The sequence below is a fragment of the Macaca fascicularis genome, chromosome 2 (assembly GCF_037993035.2).
Source record: "Macaca fascicularis isolate 582-1 chromosome 2, T2T-MFA8v1.1".
In the NCBI taxonomy this organism is placed as follows: domain Eukaryota; kingdom Metazoa; phylum Chordata; class Mammalia; order Primates; family Cercopithecidae; genus Macaca; species Macaca fascicularis.
In genome coordinates, this window is record NC_088376.1 from 189,561,644 (window position 1) to 189,581,477 (window position 19,834).

At 33.4% G+C, this 19,834-nt stretch overlaps 1 protein-coding gene across 5 annotated transcripts in view; it reads right to left on the minus strand.

Annotated features, from left to right (window-relative positions):
- EPHA3 (EPH receptor A3) overlaps window positions 1–19,834 on the minus strand; it is a 359,434-nt gene that overhangs the window by 52,082 nt on the left and 287,518 nt on the right. For all 5 annotated transcript variants that reach the window (XM_005548387.5, XM_065539289.2, XM_005548386.4 and 2 more), the window contains 4 exons: window positions 17,012–17,114; window positions 16,250–16,317; window positions 11,144–11,269; window positions 4,967–5,152 (listed from right to left, as the gene is read on the minus strand). In XM_005548387.5, the coding sequence (XP_005548444.3) occupies window positions 4,967–5,152; window positions 11,144–11,269; window positions 16,250–16,317; window positions 17,012–17,114 (483 nt within the window). The remainder of the gene's footprint in view (window positions 1–4,966; window positions 5,153–11,143; window positions 11,270–16,249; window positions 16,318–17,011; window positions 17,115–19,834) is intronic.

Consider the following 19,834-nt stretch of genomic DNA (forward strand, 5'->3'; position numbering starts at 1 on the left):
AATGTTTTTAAAGTTTTACTATTAAATATGACGTTTGTAGGTTTGTTTGTATTTGTTTGGGGGCTGTTCACATACCTTTATCAGGAATACACATTTTCTATGTATGATGTGCTAATAAAAAATTAAAATTAAAATAGCTTATTTAAGAACTGTTAAATACAAAACCAACTTTTCATACTTGGAATAAACTACACTTTAGAAATAATGTAATATTTTTTTTGATACACTTTCAGATCTGGCTTCACAATTATTCTAGTGTTATAAAATTTTTGTTTATGCATTACAATAATGTTGTTATACATTCTGATAATAGCTGTATAGTTTGGTATCAAGATATTACTAGCCTCAGGATTTAGATGCGATACTTTTTCTCCCTTTCTGAAAAGGTTGTGTAAGACCACAATTACTCAGACAGCCACTAAACTAGTGCAACATCATATTTTTTCTTTCTCTAGAATATTTACTGTATATGTAAACTAGTGCTCTTTGGGCACATGCAAATCGCGCAATAACAAATTTTGTAGGTTGATCTTAATTTTTCAAAAATATCAGAAAACCATCCTATCCACATAAATGAGAAAAATACACAATGCCACACTTTTTTATAAGTCAAAATGGCCAATTCATCCAAGGGACATAAGTGGACAGTGATGAAGAAGCAACAAAAGCTGTTTAAATATGTAAAATTAACATTCCCTGTCTTGTATTTTTCTAATATATGGAGCAGTGATTTTTATAATTTTGTTGATGTGGTTAGACAGTCATGTTCTGAACTCATTTAACAATTTGTAGCCATGAATGCATGATAAAACTTGGGTCATTAGGGTTTCGAAAATTTGTTATCCTAACAAACTATCTCTGTAAATTACTAGTAAAGTAAGTACAACATATGTATTGTCTTTTAAGATGAAATGAAGTGTAGTACACTTGAGATAAATTCAGAATATTTTGAGAGAGAAATAGACAGAAAATAACAAGAATTTGGCATTGTTACTAAATGATGACCTCTTATTCCAGAAATGTGTCCTTACCATACGTGCAGAGAAATAGGCAAGTGGAAGCCAATGACAAAGCTTTTGGTGAAAGTGGATACTCATGCCAATATAGATAGGTTTTAATTATGAAAATCATCTTAACGTTCTGCCCATAACATTCGTCAATAATACAAAGTTACAGGTAAGTTACATGGTAATTTTTTTAAATTTCCTGAAAATAATGCAAGACAGAATACATTAATCTCATCCAATATAACTCCTTCTATTTCACTAGGTGAAAAGTGGCCAATGGAAGGTGTTCTTGGAGTCTGAACATTATTTGACTAATGGTGTGATGGCAGAAATATCAAACATTTGCTAGAAACAAGTTCTATCCTTTTGAACTTAAGCTAAAATTGATAACACATGTTAGTGCCTCGTTCTGAGCAGAGCCTGTGCCCCCCCGGCTTTCTGCTACTTTGAAGATCAGAGACTCTCTCACCTTCTCCTGTTTAAGACCATCAGGCTCAAAAACATTAAAATTGTTTGTGGCTAAACTCAAATAAATGAAAATATAATGACTGAATAAAAAGCTTTAACAAAAGATTTCTTCAAATGATTTGAAAATCATACATTATATTAGACCTAGTGTTTCAAAGCACACAATTGAATAACAATAATAAACAGATTTATCTTTGAGCAAAAAAAAAAGAATTAATTTCAAGAATTTTTTTCTATACACCCAGATTGATTGGTAAAATCTCAAACAACCAGAGGAGTAATTTAGATTTGCACCATTTTTTGCCACTTAATATATTCTTATATAATCTCATTTGATCTTCAGTATCTGAAAATAGTAAGGCAGTACTTTTTAATTTTATGTTACAAGTGAAGAAATGAGTATCTGTAAATTGTTTGATTTGTAGGAGTTCTCAGAGGAGTAAGGTTGTTTGAGAACTTGAACTCAGATCATTGATTATTAATCTAGATATTGACATGTCTGCTTTTGAAAATACTATTTGGTTCATTAAATTATAAGCTCTGCATCACCTAGTTGTGTGTGCAGGTGCATGTGTGCGTGTATGGATGTGCTTTCTGAACTCTGCAGGTAGATTGTTTTAGAAGTCTCAGGAAACAAAGACAACAACAGCAGTAGAATAAATAGCTTCTTTTGGAGACATAATCGCTGTGTGTGTGTGTGTGTGTTAAATACAACATATCAACTTTATTGTAAAGAGTTTCTATTTCCTCTCAGATGTTACAGGGTGCCAGACTTAGAGCTTATAAATATGCCACCAAGGAGTTCAAAATCTAATTCTAGGGCTACTACTCTATTATATTTACAATATATGAGATGACTGGGATTTATATAGTCAGATTTGGCAGCTTCTTACATGCTTATTTGACCAGGGAGATATATCAAAGTTAGAACTCTCACCCTAAGAATAAGGCAGTTGTAACCCATATTAGAATGTTACAGAGTCAGGCTTGAATAAGATGTTTAATATATAATATCTGCAATTTTTAATGGTCATTTTAGTGTATTTTTCTACGTTTTTTGTCTTAGAGATTGTTTCATAGATTTCTTTGTCAGTTTACCATAATCTATATTTAATTGTTTTAGTTTTATATCTAAAGGAAATTTGCCACAATATTTATAGTTTAATGTTGCTTATCATTCAGTAAATGCATTTATAGGAAACAGGAAATATAATGAGTAGCTTTCATAATTCATAACACTGAAAACAAAAAAATAAACTCATGACTGACAAAATAATAGATTTTATTAGTAAGCTTAAATTAGAACCTAATATTTGTTTGATAGTGACTTTTAGTGCACTTTTTTTCTTAATTATACTTGTTGAAGAAGTTAATTATTCTATTCAAGCTAAAAAGTAATCATTTTTTTCATCACTCTCTGGGTGATAGAAGTCGTTATTTAAATGCACTCCTTTGAAAAGTGTATTCAATTTAATGAATCAAATACTAAAGAAAGACCTATTGTTAGAAGATATTGCTGTTTCCTTCCTTCCTTCCTTCCTTCTACCTTCCTACCTTCCTTCCTTCATCAATAAATTTTTTATTTTTCAACATTGGTAAATTAAGTATCTATTATGATCCAAGATTTATTTTAGTCACTTGTCATCAAATAACAGGGGTTTTTGCCTCTTTGAGAGTTTATACTTTGTTTTAAATATTAAGGATTATTAATAGTTCCAGAAATGTTTGAAGACTGAGGAATGTCTCACTATGTTAGAGAAGATTTTTAAAGTAAGGATATAAAAGAATAAGTAGAATACAGGAAAAGACAAGTAGAAACCTATTTGGGTTCAGAGTTGGGGATGGGGTGAAATGAACAGAAGAAGTTCCCAGTGCTACCTCTAGCACTTTCTAGTTACACAAGCTAATTACCCTTTATAGTTATTGTTTGTTCAAATGTAAAAGAGAAACTATCATGTCTCACTTGCAGGGTAGGGGTAAGAATGAAATAATGTCATAGTATAATGTGGGCACATAATAGATACTTCATAATGAAAAACTTGTAAAAACTGAGAGTTAGAAGAATGGCTTCATAAGTACAGGGGAGTTTTCTCTTCTTCCCAGGAGGCTCAGGAGCTAAAAGGCAACTACTTGATGCAGGTGTAATGGAGAACATTAAATGGCTAAATGACACTAAAATCCCAACGAGACATGATACTATAACTGTACAGATATAAAACAGTATAGCCTTGCTCAGAAAGAACAAAGGATTCATACATTTTCCCAATCCTTGCTACTTATGCCCATGTTTTTTATTAATTATTAACTTAACATTTAAAAATGTTTTTTATCAGAATATTTCTATTAATATGGACTGGTTTTGTGGAGCACATAGGCAAAAAAAAAAAAAAAAAGCCTTATAAGAATTAATATGGGCTTACAACATGTGGTTGAACTATTTCACATTGTTAAATTCTTAATTCCACTTTTCATAGAGGAACACTCAAAAGGAAATCAAAGTCTATTTCAATTAAACCATGTTCTCATGAGGAAGGAAATGCCTTTTTAGTCACACTAAAGTGAGAATAAGTATTAGTGCCATTTGGAAAATGCTCTATATAATGTTAAGGAGAAATATCATTATGAAAAATCTGTCTGTTGGTAACCATAGAGTATGTAAATGTGGTGCCAATGAATTATCCCCTAAAGGATGCCAAATTCCCTGCCATATGTTGTCTTTCACTCTAAAGAGTTTGCTGCCAATTCTGCTTATTCTTCATCCTGAGCTCCAAAATCTTGAGGGAAAAACTCCCAGAGTATTCTCAAGGGACTTTCATAGGGATTAGAGCCAAAAATCACAGATCTGCCTCACAGGATCCCGTTTGAGCCCTGCTGGAGAAACCATCATGGAAATAAGTTCACATCTCTATCATTGGCTGTGAGCCAGAGCCTCCCCAGAGCAGTAAGAATCCACCTGGGTTCCTAGCTCAGAACTACTGAAAATCCATAGAGAACCAACAAACGGCCTTGGGTCTATTGTGATCCCAATCTGTACAGCTCAGAAGCATTTCCTAGACTCCCATAATTTTCCTAAAGACAGGGATGCAGGAGGTGGGAGAAGGTTAAAGATTTGGAAACTTAAATAAAGCTGATGAACAATAAAAGAAAAGGCAGCTAGCTGGGAGTTCCTGTCAAGCTTGAGTCATTGTTTTTCTTTGCCACTTACATAGCGGAGAGTTCCCCCACAATCCTCTTCTTAACCATCTGCTAATCAGCGTACCTTTAAATGTGTAGCTTCTATTATTTTTTACAGTTTTTTGAGTACTGTCAATAGAATACTATCTAAAGGTCTGCTCTATTTTCAGAGAAAGGCATGCAATTCCTAAATTAGTATTTTTGATAAAACTGAGACACTTATGAAGAAAAGTCAAAATTCTTAAATGGTTGGGGTTGGGTTTAAACAACCTCTGCTCAACATACACAAATGCAAGTCTTATGACTACTTTACTTACTTTTAGTGACAACTCCTTCCAGTCGAATGATATTGGGGTGGTCAAACTGTCCCATAATGCTTGCTTCTCCCAGGAAGTCTCTCCTTTGCTTTTCTGTATAACCCACTTTCAGGGTCTTGATGGCTACCGAAATCTCCTTTTTTGAGGGAAGTTTTAAGCGACCACTGCACACCTCTCCAAATTCACCTGTTATAAAGCAGAACAACGACAACAAAATGTAAGGAATTATATAATAAAAACTCATCAGTAGAGAGCAACTCTTTACTTTCAAAATTTCCATTTAAACTCTTTGTGCCTTTGACCTGCAAGATGTACACTCTAGTACTCCAAATTATTTTGAAAGATAATCATATGAAACTGCCTAGAAAACCTCAGGATAGTCTCCCCCTGTTGGAAAATGAACCTTGTGAAAATTCCATATATTTTAAAGTATGACACTATAAATAATGTAATGTAAAAGGAGAGATAAGTTGAAAGCTGCAAATATTAGATTTTTTACCCCTTGTGGTCATAGCTACCATTACCTCAGAGAAATTAACAGGACAGCACAAATGGTGACTAAATGTGAGCATTGGATTAAATTTCAGATATTTTAACAATTCTGTTTTTACTGAGGGTCAATTTGGCTATATATTCAGACTCTAAAAATGAGAGGCAAAGCATCTGCTATCAATTTATTTTATTGGAGTATTGGTGTGTTGCATTACTGACATACTAGCTATAAAATTCTCTGGGCTTCTGGAGGACAACAACAATATAACAGTATCAAATAAAAATAACATGTCTTATCTAAATACTGTAGAAATATTTTTGATTCATCTTCTTCAATTTAAAAAAATGTCTTAAATGTGCAATTAATCCAGAATTTGTCCCATGTAGAGTGTTACTGACTTTTAAATGTTATAGTCCAGTTGATATAAAACTGCCTAGAACTAGTATGGACACTACCTTCAAAATACATTTTTACTGAGAGATTTACTCATCCTCAATTCATGACGTTTGGAGCTCCCTTAGAGCAGGGACCCTTTACATTTCTTTATCTGTACCTGTGCTGCCATGATGATTGCCACATAGGAGTTCTACAGAATGTCCTTTGCTCATAGAAGAACTTCTAATGTAGTGTGGATTGTCAGATATGTTTTGTGTCAGATTAAAAATAGTTTTAATATCAAATGAGCTTTTCCTGAAATATTTTAGAATTAATTATATGATTAATTTTTGGCTCTTGAATGAGTGGAATCATAATCTTGGTCCAATTTTCTTTCTGTGAATTTTCTACAAGCTTCATGCCCTACGTGTCAGTCAGAGTGAAGTGATATGATTCCTCTCTATTTTTGTTTTCAAGCAAGTGGTTAGACCCACAAAAGTAGCAGGTTGTCCTATTGATTTGCCAACTACATGACTACAAATGGTGTCTCGCTCCCCAGGAAGCATTCACCTTCCCCAGGCTTGACTCATTCCCAGAAATCCATTCTTGCCCTGTTTTCAAAGCAATGACTTATGCTTTAATTTGGCAAAGTCACTTAAAATCCAAAAGGATATTCATGCATTTATTTAATAAATATTCATACTAGTAACAGTATTGTATACAGCATGAAACACACAGAGAAAGATATAACGGTAAACAGGACAGGACTAGTTTATTCCCTTGGAGGAAGTGTAGAGAAGATAATGATATCCACAGCTATAGTGTTCCTTAGGATACAGAAAGAATCAGGGAGTAGAACTCGAGAAAGCTCATTGATCTTGCTAATTCCAAGGAAGAATATGCCATTTAGATATGAGAATATTAGGAGAAAGAGAAGCTATGGAGTGATAAAATTATTCTCACGATTGTAAATAAGAGTGAGTTTCTTTCCTTATACAGGGTTATCTGAATATTATCAGAGAGCTCCTATTCACTTTGTTTCACTTTGGGTAAACACTAAGCTCGGGAAAACCAGAAAGTTCTGCCATTATCATAAGTCAACACGGTATAATAGAGCATGTTTTAAATGTAGATGTCATCACCACATATTCTAAGTGGCATGTCACTTGTCAGTTTACAGCAGTGATAGTACAGAACTGTGGTTAAGAGCATGGATCCTGCAGCCAAATTGCTTTGGGTCTAATTCTGACTCTGCCACATATTAGCTGTGTGATTTTAAGTAACTTAACCTCTTTGTACCTATCTTTTCTTATTTCTATGGGGATACTAATTGTATCTACCTCATAAAGCTGTTGTGGGATTAAAGGAACTAACGTATGTTAAGTACTTGAAACAGTGCCAGACACACAGTAGGTGACATCTAAGTGTTGGTCACTATTTATCTCTCTGAGTTCAGACCCACCTAAAGGATAAATTGCCTAACTACTCTTTAAGAGTTTCTGTTTAAATCAAACTGACAAATGAATACAAAAGTGCTTTATAAAATGCCAAATTCTATGTTAATGTAAGAGATGGTTATGGTAATGATGGTGATAACAAGACTCATGTCTTACTGGAGAAGTATTTGTAAAGGAGAGCATACTAGGGATATGAAAGGTAGGAGTTAAATTTTAAATGAGTCAACTAAGAGTGTTCTCTGTTGTAAGTGGAACACCTGGACACATAAACATATCCATGTATATATTTACCTTCGAAATTCATGAAAATTGTGTTTCAGCGATGTTAGTTTTTTAAAATCCTCAAATACAGTAATGTGATTATTGCACCAGATAAACACTAGAAATAGCCACCAATAAGTTATAAAAGACATAGAAATGCTTAATATTAATTCAATTATATTTCCAATAATTTAACATAACTGCATTGGGAGAGCAACGATGGTTATACAACTCTGAAAATATACTGAAAATCACTGAATTGTAAACTTAAACAGGTGAACTTTATGGTTGGTAAATTATATCTCAAGAAAGCTGCTAAAAACAGAAAAAAAGGTTAAAAATAAAAAATAAAAGAACTGCATTGTAAAAGTTAACAAAGACTGGGCAAATGCAATTGGCAATCATTTCATCTGGCCAAGTTTTATATTATCTTATTCAATTAACTTTGCACCCATATGAAAAAAAATTTAGATCTTGTCATTTCTAGATAAAAGCTTGGCTACTAGATCTTGGTTTTTTAAATCGAGTAAGTAGAGCAATTTTTATCTGCTCTTTGAAATAGGTATGTTTATGAGAATGGGGACTGTATTCTGATTAAGATGCACAATGTAAAAGCTGCTCAAAATAAAATATCTTATGCTAATTTCATTTAAAGAAGAAGAAAAAAAAAAACCCACGACATTTATTTAAGCAGAATTACCCCTTCCAGTACTAGCCTTAAAGCCTACCCTCCTTCTACTGTTTTAATAAAATAAGCATAATAAAAATATATATTGAATAATGCCTCTGTGTCAGCTAAGTCCCCTACATAAATTATCTTGTTTAATCCTCAAAAAAATACTATGAAGAAGACACTATCATGATCTCCAGTGTCCATTGTGGGCTTTGAAGTTGGAAAGTACAAGATTCAAATTTTGGTTTTGCATTTGATGCAAACAAATCTATTCAAATGATCAGTTTTTGTTTATTCATGTGCTGAAATGGAGACAATAATACCTATCTAAAAAGGATAATAAGATTAAATATCATGGGAATGCACAGAATAAATTAAGGACTTAATAAGTATTTACTTTCTTCAGAAATTTTTAGTATTCAGTCGTTGAAAGAATGGTTGGATTGAGGAGTAAAACTAGGAATTGCAGTCATGAATTCCTCACTAATAGTAATTTACTACTGTGGGAAGCTAATTCATGTCTCAGTTTTATCATTTATCATATGAGTATAATTGTTTCCATAGTCCAATGTATACAAGAGAATTTCTGTAACATCAATTTATTTATGTAAAATTTCTGACAGAAATTTAAGAGAATTAGCCTATATATATACACATATACATATATATATATTCTTTCTGTAAATTTAATTGACTGTGAAAGTTATTTAGTGGGCTGAAAGGTTTGCCTTTCTAACAATGGAAGCTAGTCGGTAATCAATTTAGAATAATTACTAAAGTTTTATAAATAACAAATTGTTTTTTAAAATTAAGAAAGTAGGAAGTAGTTAAATGTATATATCAAACAAGGTTGCCATTTGTTGATTGTTATAAAAGCTATTGTAGAAATGAGTAACATGCAGGTTTATTTATTATTATACTATTTAATTTATTTGTGTACATATTTCACATTTTACAAAACAAAATGATTAACAAATTGGTAGCTTTTAAGAATAATGATTTCATTTTCTAACTTGGTAAAGACAAACCCTCCGAAGGGTCATCAAGGCAGTTTAGAATTGGGTGTGTATATTATATTGAATTATTTCAGAGAAAGCACAACTAACCTTGAAGATATGCCTATTTGCAAATAAAATAAGTACAGTTCTATTGTTCAGAATGTGGCAAATGTGAATATTGGCTGCAAAACTCTGAACATGGGAATATATCTAATTATTTACATATATACTTGAAGAGAGAAATAGGAAGGAGGCTCTACTCTAATCTTTAATGAGCATCAGGGAATAAGTGATTCAGTATAAATAAACCTCCCCTTATCTCATTTATCAGCTGCTGTTTTCAGTGGTGTGCTTTGTCCCAAATCACTACGTTCTGGATATCTGAGTCTGTCAACAATATCTATGTAAAAAAAATTTTATCAATGGAGAGGTACCTAAATTTCAACATCATAATAATCTCTGCCTGGCTTCTGGACAGTGGCTTAGCAGAAGTAACCTTTTCCTCCTCTCAACATATTCTCCAGTTGATTGTTCAAAGTCCTCGTGCTGCATTTGCTACCACAGACTCCATGCTGGAGAAAAGTGCACTCTTGTGGGGAAACATTAAAATCAGCCAGACTAAACCCTTCTGCATCATGGAGCTGTTCACAAATCAGGACTGTAGAAATGAAACAGAGTAAACAATATATATATCTGTTTTGGCACTGGATCACCACAGACGTACAGCGAATATGTTTACTCTCAAGTCTTAGATTGTAAAAAAGAAGTTACTACTCCATTTTCCTTCTATGAACACGCGTTTCATATTTTAATATTACCTGCACATGTAAATTTTAGGATATAAAATTAAGACGATTAGGAGAGAAGCTCTAGTAAATTAACATTATATTTACATAATATGAATAATAAGATTGTCCTGTTCCCATACTACTACTTGATTTTTAAATACTACTTTGGTGTATAGAAAAAGAAACAAAGCATTACATGTACATTTTTGTAAAGACACATCACTCCCAAATATATAAATGCAGTACTTGCAGAAAATGTGATCTGATGTTACGCAAAGAATTCCTGTACCAATATAACTAGTTTATGTTTGTTTTGGGGAGTGACATTGAAGGATTAGGTAAGAAATTTTAAAAAATAAAAGAACTGCATTGTAGTTTTTTTTATTGTTGAGCATGGTTCATTTTTACTTTTGGATAGTAGTTTTATTCCTGCGCATACTGCACATATTATGTGTTTATGTGTAAATATATAAAATACTGTTATTTTACAATATGTGAAATTGTTCTTATAAATATGCAACTGTTATTAATCACTTACTAGGTGATTGTTAACGAATTTATCATTGTTCAAATTAGTAATTAGCACAAAGAGATAACTTTATAAAAGAAAAGCTTTAACACAATAAGACACTCAGTCAAGCAAGCATTAAAATGGAGCAACTTATGTCATTTAAAATATCCACTCAAGATAGTTGTGGTAAAATTTGTGTAAGAGGAGTCACGATTTTATTTTGTGTTGTTTGTTCTTTTAATTCCAAAAATGATTCTAAAATTGAAAATCAAAACTTTAAATTACCCGGCTTGTCTAAATTGAAATAGACTTTTATCCAGTTATCCTTATTCAACCCAATAGGTTCTGTGGCATCCGATCAGCACAGCTATGAGAAGACTCAGTTGTTGCTGCTGTCACATCAGAAATTTAATAAATCAAAAACAGCCATGGTCCGTGAGCCGGTAAGTCTGGCACCTTTGAACTCACTACATTCCATTAAATACTGCACTTATTTATTACTTGCCTTTGATCATGAAATCAGAAAATCCCCATTTCCTTAGGAACATACTTAGGTTTCAGAGACTGAGCAATCATGATTCACGTACAGTACTAAGTTGGCAGTAGGGTCATTGTGGTTACCTGCTCCAACAACTTTATCAATGGATATGTTGGTGGCATCCAATTCCTTGGCAAACTCATGAACAGCTTGGGTAGGGTCTTCGTATGTATGTGGGTCAACGTAAGTCCTGAGACCTGGAAGTTTTACTGTTTGAGGAAAGAAAGAAAGGCGCATTTGTAGGTAGATTTATAAAAACAATTATACATCAAATTTTATGACATTATTGGTTAAAAAAATCACCACCCCCATAAGGTGCACAACCTTCAGTTTATTCTATAGTATAACATAAACTCGCAGTGACATTGGACTAAGTGCTGAAAAATTTAAGAAAACATGTTCTCTATGATGAATCCTAAAAAAGAACCACAATGAGGAGCTTTCTTTGCAAAAACATCAGAAGGAAAACGCGTATTCAAAAAAGGGGATCTTAAGAAGAAAGATGATTCAGAACTGATTAGACTTAGTCATTACTACCAGGAGCAACAGTGAGTGAACACCATTATGCTATTGCATATTTATGATTACACAAATGTTATAATAACCAGATATCTATTACGATGCAAGATTGGAAAATAATTCAATACAATTATAAAGTGAGATAATGGCTGCAAGTATAGATAAATTAAAGGATATATAATGGCATACCTTCTGACACTATACTGCTTATATTAACATTCACAATCAAAATCTCCCACTGTAATTACAGATCTACTTTAAGCTGTTAGTAGGTGTATACATGTATGTATTATATATACACGCCAATATAGTATCAGTTAAATATAATCATATTGTGTAGCTTTACAACATAATTAGAGGTAAAATAAATATTGTCTATGGGTTGAATAATGGTGCTAAGGAGCTAAGTCCCAAACATTAGTCATATATGTAATTTATTAAATAAAAATCTCCTTTGTATTATATTTATTCATTAAATTATTCTGAAGGTAAAAATGTTCATATCCTGTAGTTAAAGTATTACAGACAACTGATACAGGATAATCATTTTAGATTTCATTTAATATTAATAAGATTCCTATAATTTAGAAAAATAACAGTGAAACAATTTGCAATTTTCAATAAACTAACTTTCTCTAAACAAAAACCCTGAGTTTTAAAAAAGTGATTCTAAGATCTACTAAAGTATATAAATATGCTCTAACATTAAAGGAAATTGCAATGTAACTTCTATGGTATATCTGCTAATACTACTGATTTTGCTTTTAATTTTGGTAACATTAACAGCATTGTTTTAGCATAGAATATGGATACTTAATAGTGCAATATATTTTCCTTCATTACATTAAATTATTGAAGTTTTTTTCTAATATAACAAATGAAATCAGATATTATGGTTTACAATAGTACTTCATAATGGGAGAATCTCATTGGCAAATTTGCAATTGAACACCCTGCGTGAACCAATCGTTTCTTTGAGTTAGTTTTGTAGTTTGTATTAAATAGTTGTGGAGACTGCAGATGCCCGCAGTTTTTCTGGGAGGCCTCAGTACAATGAACATTAGGCCAAGTCTAGGATTTCACAGTATGTGTTAACAAACGATCAATTCATTGAACTACAAGACAACTTCATGAAATCCATAGTTATAATGCATTACCATTTATGTTCCTGTAAAGCTTTCACAGAGGTTTTGAGTAAAGAAACATAAGTGCAAGAATAAACTGGTTATTAAAGAAATGGTGGCTGAGAGAGAGGTTAGGTAAAAACGCTATTTTCCTCAGCTATTATTTGGATGACTTTGACACAGCATATTAAGATGTAGGGATGGTGGTGAGAGGGCAACTAGAGAATACAGAAGAAAAGCTAACACGACTCCCACTTCTGCCGGGTGCTGAGACAGCTACAACAAAAGAGCAGCCGCTATCCAGCTTGAGGCCGGGTGTGGATAATTTGAAAGGACACCACTATCTAGGAAGTCAATATCCACAGAAATGGGGAAATTCAAGTTCTGTCCCTTGCTTTGGACAAACTCTGAGTAGAGTAACTTTTGAAGTGAGAACTTCACTTTTAGAGTTTTTCATCTTGAATATCTTGACCAAAAAGACAAGTTAGGGCTCTGAGACAAAAAAAAAAAAAAAAAAGTTATGCTATTCAAATGCCTAGCATGAGAGACTGTTACATAGTTCTCGCTCAATTTATTGATAGAGCTCATTGTCCTAATGAGTGTTTTCATTGTTAAGAACATTTATTTACAATTATTAATATGATTGAGGTTTCCTAATGGTAGAATTTAAGCTTAAAAATGTGCATTTCTTTTGAGCTCACAGATCAGCTTGCATGCTTCTTCCATATAAGCATGAATCCTTCCTATAAAAACAGATGGGAGAGTCACCCTTTAATACAGTAATCTACTGTGCTCTATTATTACATTAAATAACTTCTAATGTTATCAGTACTAAAACCCTTTACGTTTAAAAGAAGAAACTTATTTAAGATTAAGGAAAAGCTATCATACTTTTCTAGATGTGGAGTAAGAAAAACTGTAAAAGTAAGTGACCATTACTAAAATATGTTAGCAAATAAAGTCTTGTTGGAGTCTTTTCATTTAGTCAATTTAGTTACATTTTAAGGATGAAAACTCACATCAGATCGACCCTATAATGTGTGATCTTCCAGTTTTTATTTGCCTTTGCTTAGTAACAGTAAGGTAAAGAAATCTAGCAATCCTTTTCAAGGAAATAAAATGAGACTTTAAATATAAGGTAAAATGGAACTGTTTTGTACATAATTACAACTGCTTTGCTTTGCTGAAGCTAAGAAAATTAATGTGGGGGAGATTTCCTGGCATCAGAATTTACACAGATTATAAAATGAGTTGTTAGGAACAATGTCTCACATATTTTAAATAAGCCTTGGCCTTAAACATAAGTCTTGAAGTTGTGATTTAGATTTACCCTTCAGTACCAGTCAGCTTGTAGAGAATATATGTGTGATGAATAACTATATGCAATACTATTACTAAATAATTTGAAAATTAAACCACCATTCCCAAATAAAATCAATCCTATTAATTGCTATTAATTAAAATAAGGTGAATTTCTTTTCCATCCATAAGACATTTGGGGAAAAAAATAACAAACATAAACTATACACCCCCAAGTAAAATGGTCTGTTCACTGTAGAAGCACTGGCTGCTGATTTTTAACTGCTGACCCCAGAGATTCCAGGAATCAGGTGATTCAGACTGCAAGGCACATAATCCCTTCACACCAATAATTAAGGGCAACACACAGAGTAACTGGGCTCTGTCATGAAAACCAGATAATAAACACACGCACACGTGTTAAGCTGCACTACTTTACAGCTCGTTCTGTGCAAACACAATTTACATTTCCATTTTACCAGCATGAGTTGCCCTAAGGATAGCAAAGAAGTAAAAAGGCCCAGCCAGAAAGGGCAAGGGGACAGGATCTTAGGAGGTGAAACACATTTCTTTCCTTTTGAAGCAATATTATAGGATTTGTAACAAGGCTGGAGGGAACAGTTCATAGCTAGAGCTTTTTAAAGTAATACCAAATAAATGGTCTGAAATAAACCAGCTGTAGTATTAAGAGGCAGAAACTTTATGACATGCACGTAAGTTACTTTATGCCTTTGCAGCCAGGATGAAATGCATTTCTTTTTTGTTTGTCATAAGGATATTGTGTGTTTGAAAAAAATTAAAGTATCAACAAAGTCCACCATAAAATCAATAGCAAAATGGACTGGGATGATAGAGGAACCTGTTTAATAATTGGCACACAGAAATTTACCAAAGCTCAAAATTCGTAAGATGTAGAATTCCCATAAAAAAATCAAATCAACACGGTCTTGCTCTAAAGATGATATTTACAACAACTGTTCAAGTCAAATTAACGGTGACTTAATCCACAAGAATGCCACTGCTCTAATTTATGCATAAAAATCGTAACACAAGTGTTTTGTGGGCCCATTGAGAAAAAGAAAGACAAGTATCCTGTAACTTGTTCAGGCATTCTTTTTAGACTTTTGAGTTGGTCACCTAATTAACCTGGACCAATGTGTGTTGATTTTAGGAATGTAGTACTTTGGCTGTTTTGTGTGAATTATTTTATAGACTCTGCAATTGGATGAACAAAACAATGCTTCTGCAAACTCCTATATTGCTTTCATCTCATATCAATTTATATTTTGAAAGGCATTTTTTTCAAGCTACTGTATGCTTCCTGCAGGTTAGCAACAGGTAGTCAAGTATTTTACTTGAGTTATAACTAAAGCTATTATTTTTAGATGATAATCCAATGACTGATACAAAGTATCATGTTAATTGGCAAATAATTTTAGAAGGCAATAGTGAATGCTAAAGAAAGTAATGCTTACAAGACTACATTAGTTATATTGAGATTATTTTAGAGCACATAAGCATGAGTATAGTCTTTGTACTAATTTCCATGAGAACATGCTATTTAAGCCACTGATTAGTAATTGCCACACTAAGCCGAACCATAGTTTGGAAGAAAAAGCACCTGGAATGATTCGTTTCATCACACACACAAAAAAAGTCTTTTCGTTAGTTGTAAACACTTTGTTTCTTAAATGGCTATTTTAAAAAAATTAAAAGGGTAGATTAAAATGTGGAGAGAAAGTTCTGGCTTTACTACTAGTTGGATATCATGTAACTGAAAAATAAACAGTTTATTTTAAAGGCTCTTTCTAGGTTGGTTGATAAAATGGAATAAGGCACTTCAAATAAACAGAGGTTGTTTATATTTACTTGGCAGTTAGGAAAGAGAAAAGTCTCCTATTTAGAGTTTAGCAAAGGACTAGTAATAAGGAAACTGAAGATACGCTTTGCATTTCAGCCATGCAGAGCAGACTACAGTTTCTACTACCTATCATGTGCGTTATTTGAATGTAAACCACAGATTACCCTTTATTTTTAGCGTAAGTATGTTGAAATGTACACATATAAAAATTACTTAATGTAGACCCGTGAATTTCCCTCTTTTTCTAAAATAAATTTAATGTACTCAGTTTTTCCATAAAACTACTTTTGAAGTCTCTTTGTCAGGAGGAAGTTAACCAATTGTGAATCAATAAATGCTAGAACTCAAATAGTGAAGCGAAAAAAAAGCCAAGTTTAGAAACTTACAATGCCCATTGCCAAAGTGAAGTCTTTTTTCATCTGCCCCATGTTTTGACTTGTTATAGCCACAGAACCTGGAGGTAAATCAAGGAAAGTGAACACATAAGAAGAATATACTTAAAATAGTTATCTATGCTTAGAATGTGCAAAGCATAAAAATAAAGCATTTTCCTCAAACAATTAAATGCTTTAGTGAAAGTTTAATAACGTCATATTTTCTAAATCCTCTGAAGAAAGTCTCTCTCTCTGGGGACCCTGGAAAGCTGCCTAATGAGGAGACACATAGAGTTGCTTCCCACTGTGCAGACACTCCAGTTCAGTTTTTATAATGGCCTTAGAATGTGTTTATAGTATTTTTTAACAACTTCTGTTAGAAGGAATGAAGGGTAAAGTCTCCATGGGTAATGATTAGTGCTGTGCAGTGTTAGCCCTGTTCTGGGTGAGAAAGTGTCAAGGAAATCTGGGGTTATTTGAAGAGTGAGGAGATAATTAGAGAAAGAAAGTAAAAATTAGGAGTAGGGTCAGAAGAGAGAAGAGGAGGGGTGTGTGTTAAAGAGTGGGGACAGGAATTTAATGTAGAGCAGAAAATCGAAACTAAGGATGGAGAAACAAAGAAAAGGAGAAGAAAGAGAGGACCTAAACTACAAGTGGAGACATTCTTACTTGTTAAAATATTTTATTGAGCACACTCTTCACATTTTAACAGCAACCAATGGCAGCAAACAAAGCAACAATGAAAGTGAATAGTAAAACAGACTGTGAACTCACCTCCCAATCAAAACATAGATGACAACAGTGAGGAGAATAATTGCTACTGCCGCTGAAATGGCGATCATGACCACTTGGCTGCTTTCACCAGAGATGGAGAAAGCTGTGAGGTTGAAGATAAAAAATAAGCACAGGTTTTATAGTCATGACCAACATCTATGTGGAACAGTTGATTGATTAATTAATTAATTTGTGTTCTATTTTTACCTGAAGTATGGCTTAATGTCTGATACCATGTTGAAAGTATTCTTCACTTAGTGTTTAAAAAAATAGACATGTCCCATAATTTTGCTTGAAATTTCTACCTGATTAATAAGATTAAATACTTTGTTTCAATGACATCAATCAAACATTATTTAAATGTCTCCTGTCCAAAATCTGCTGTACTGGGTTTCTCTGCCCTCAATGGCAAAAATCTCATTGAATGAACCAGAAGTTATGGGAGGATCTTAGAGAAGAGAGGAAGAATTCTCAGCATAAAATTATAAAAAGCTTTCTAAATAAGCTTGTTTTACCTCCAATATCTATATTCGTTTGAAAAGTGATATGATACACGGACCTCAACACATACCATCAACAGACCGTCCCTCTATTTCCTACCTTTAGAAATGGCTCCTGAGCCCATTTATTCACCTAGATAAATGGTTGGCAAAAAGGCCCAGGAGCCAAATCTTGCCTGTCCCCTGTTTTTGTGCAGCTTGTGAGCTTAGAATGGTTTTACATTTCTTTTAACAGTTGTAAAAAGTCAAAATAATGAGATTTCATGACATGTGAAAATTCTAAATCTAGGAAATTCAAACTTTGCTGTTTATAAATAAAGTTTTACTGGAACATAGCCACAATCAATCATTAATTTGTACATTGTCTATGACCAATGTTACGCTAGAATGGGCAAGTTGAGTAGCAGCAATAGAGAATGATGTGCACAAAGCCTAAAATATTTATTATCTGGCCTATTACAGAAAAACGTTTACTGACTCTTGACCCAGACCAATGTTTCTCAAACTTTAATGTTCACAAAAACCACTCAGGAATCTCTGGAAAAGCAGTTTCTGATTCAGTCAATCCGGAGTGAGACATGAGACTGCACGTTTCTTATGAACACATATGAACACACAGGCCGTGCTGATTATGCTGATTTCAGACCACAACATTTTGAGGGGCAAGAATCTAGACTACAAATATAAAATAATCTTCTCCTCTCTACCTCCTAATCATTCTGCTTCCAATTAATCACCAAACACTCTTAAATATCCTAGTTTAAGTCTTCATTTATCTTCTGGATTATAATTAGAAATTCTTAATTGGGTCTCTATTCATATGCTTTTCACATATTTTATCTTTTAGAATATTCCTTCTAAACCATGAATTTGACCATGTCATTCCTATGCATAAAATGTTTGCATAGGAAAATTTTGACTCTCCGTAACTTTCAGGATAAAATGCAAATTTTATAGCAGAGCATCTAAAAGTCATTTAGGATCTGTTTCATGTTTCAATCCCCAGCCACATCTCCTACAAACTCCATAAGCATCCTAATCTCTAGATTTTTAAAAATACACACATTTCCTGGAATAGCCTCTTTTATGCTCTTATTTGCATATGTTGTTCTTGTGGTAAATGCTGATTAAATACACGAACACCTCAGGACTCAAAAGAAGAGCTAGTTTAGTTATCTGAATAATATCACCTCCCCAGGAGCCAACATGGAATCTTCAGCCTGAACAAATCTAAGTTTGGAAGATTTTCTCTAAAATATGTGTTTTTAGGGATAGTCAAATAATGCAAGAAAAGAAATGTGACATATAGGTTGTTAGGAGTTTCCTGTGAGTAGCATCTGAAAAAAAAGCAAAAGTGCTCAGAGTGTGGCAGGATGGCACACGCATAATATAAACTGTTGCAAGGCCTTTATTCTTTACTACCAGCAAACTATTGTTTATACCACTATGGCAGTCACAGGAGTGCTTGCTCAGATGTTCCTGCTGCAAAGAGTATAGTCAGCAGACAGCCTCCAGCTGCTGCACCTTCAGGATCCACTACAGCCTTCAAACACAGGTTATGTTTCCCTTAGTGACTTAACAGTACTGGCAAAGGGTTATGGAGCTTGGCCATCCATGCCGAATGCAACACTCCTCAAATGGGTGATGTGTGCTCTGAAGCTCCCCACTGGCTTGGCTGAGACCCTCAGAGCTGCATTGCTGTCTGGGGCTTCCCTTCCTCAACTCTTTCTTCTTTCCCTCCTTCCCTTTATAAATGACAGACCTACATCTCAGTCTGAGGTTCTGCTTGCCTGGCTCAGCTCCATCTGCCTTTTATCCTTCACAAGTATTTCTCCTATAAAGCTCTCGTAGTTTCATCTTGGTATCTTCTTCCCAGAGCATCTGACTGATATATCCCTATCCATTGGCTAAAGATCTGTGAATGATTTGTGAAATAGTTTAATCCAATATTTCAAAAACGCTCCATAACATAGAGTGGTGACTTGAACTCATGTTTTTCACTTTGCGTACTGTAGTAATTTATAGAAAGCAGCAAGGTTTGAATTTGAGAATTCAAACCTTATTTTGATTAGCCAGCTTATAAAATAAAGCTCAGGGAAACTGGGAAGGGAAATATGATAGGAGAAAAGATAATTCTCTATTTCTTTTTCTGTTGAAAACAGAATTAAACTAGGATTTCCCTACAGTTTTTTCTCTCTCTAAAATATATGACTCTCAGAGGCTATCTAAAGCACATAACTAAATCAGATCATTTTCATTGTTAAAATGAGAAAATATGTGAATGAATAATAGTGATGAGTTATATAGGTGTCTAATAATTTAA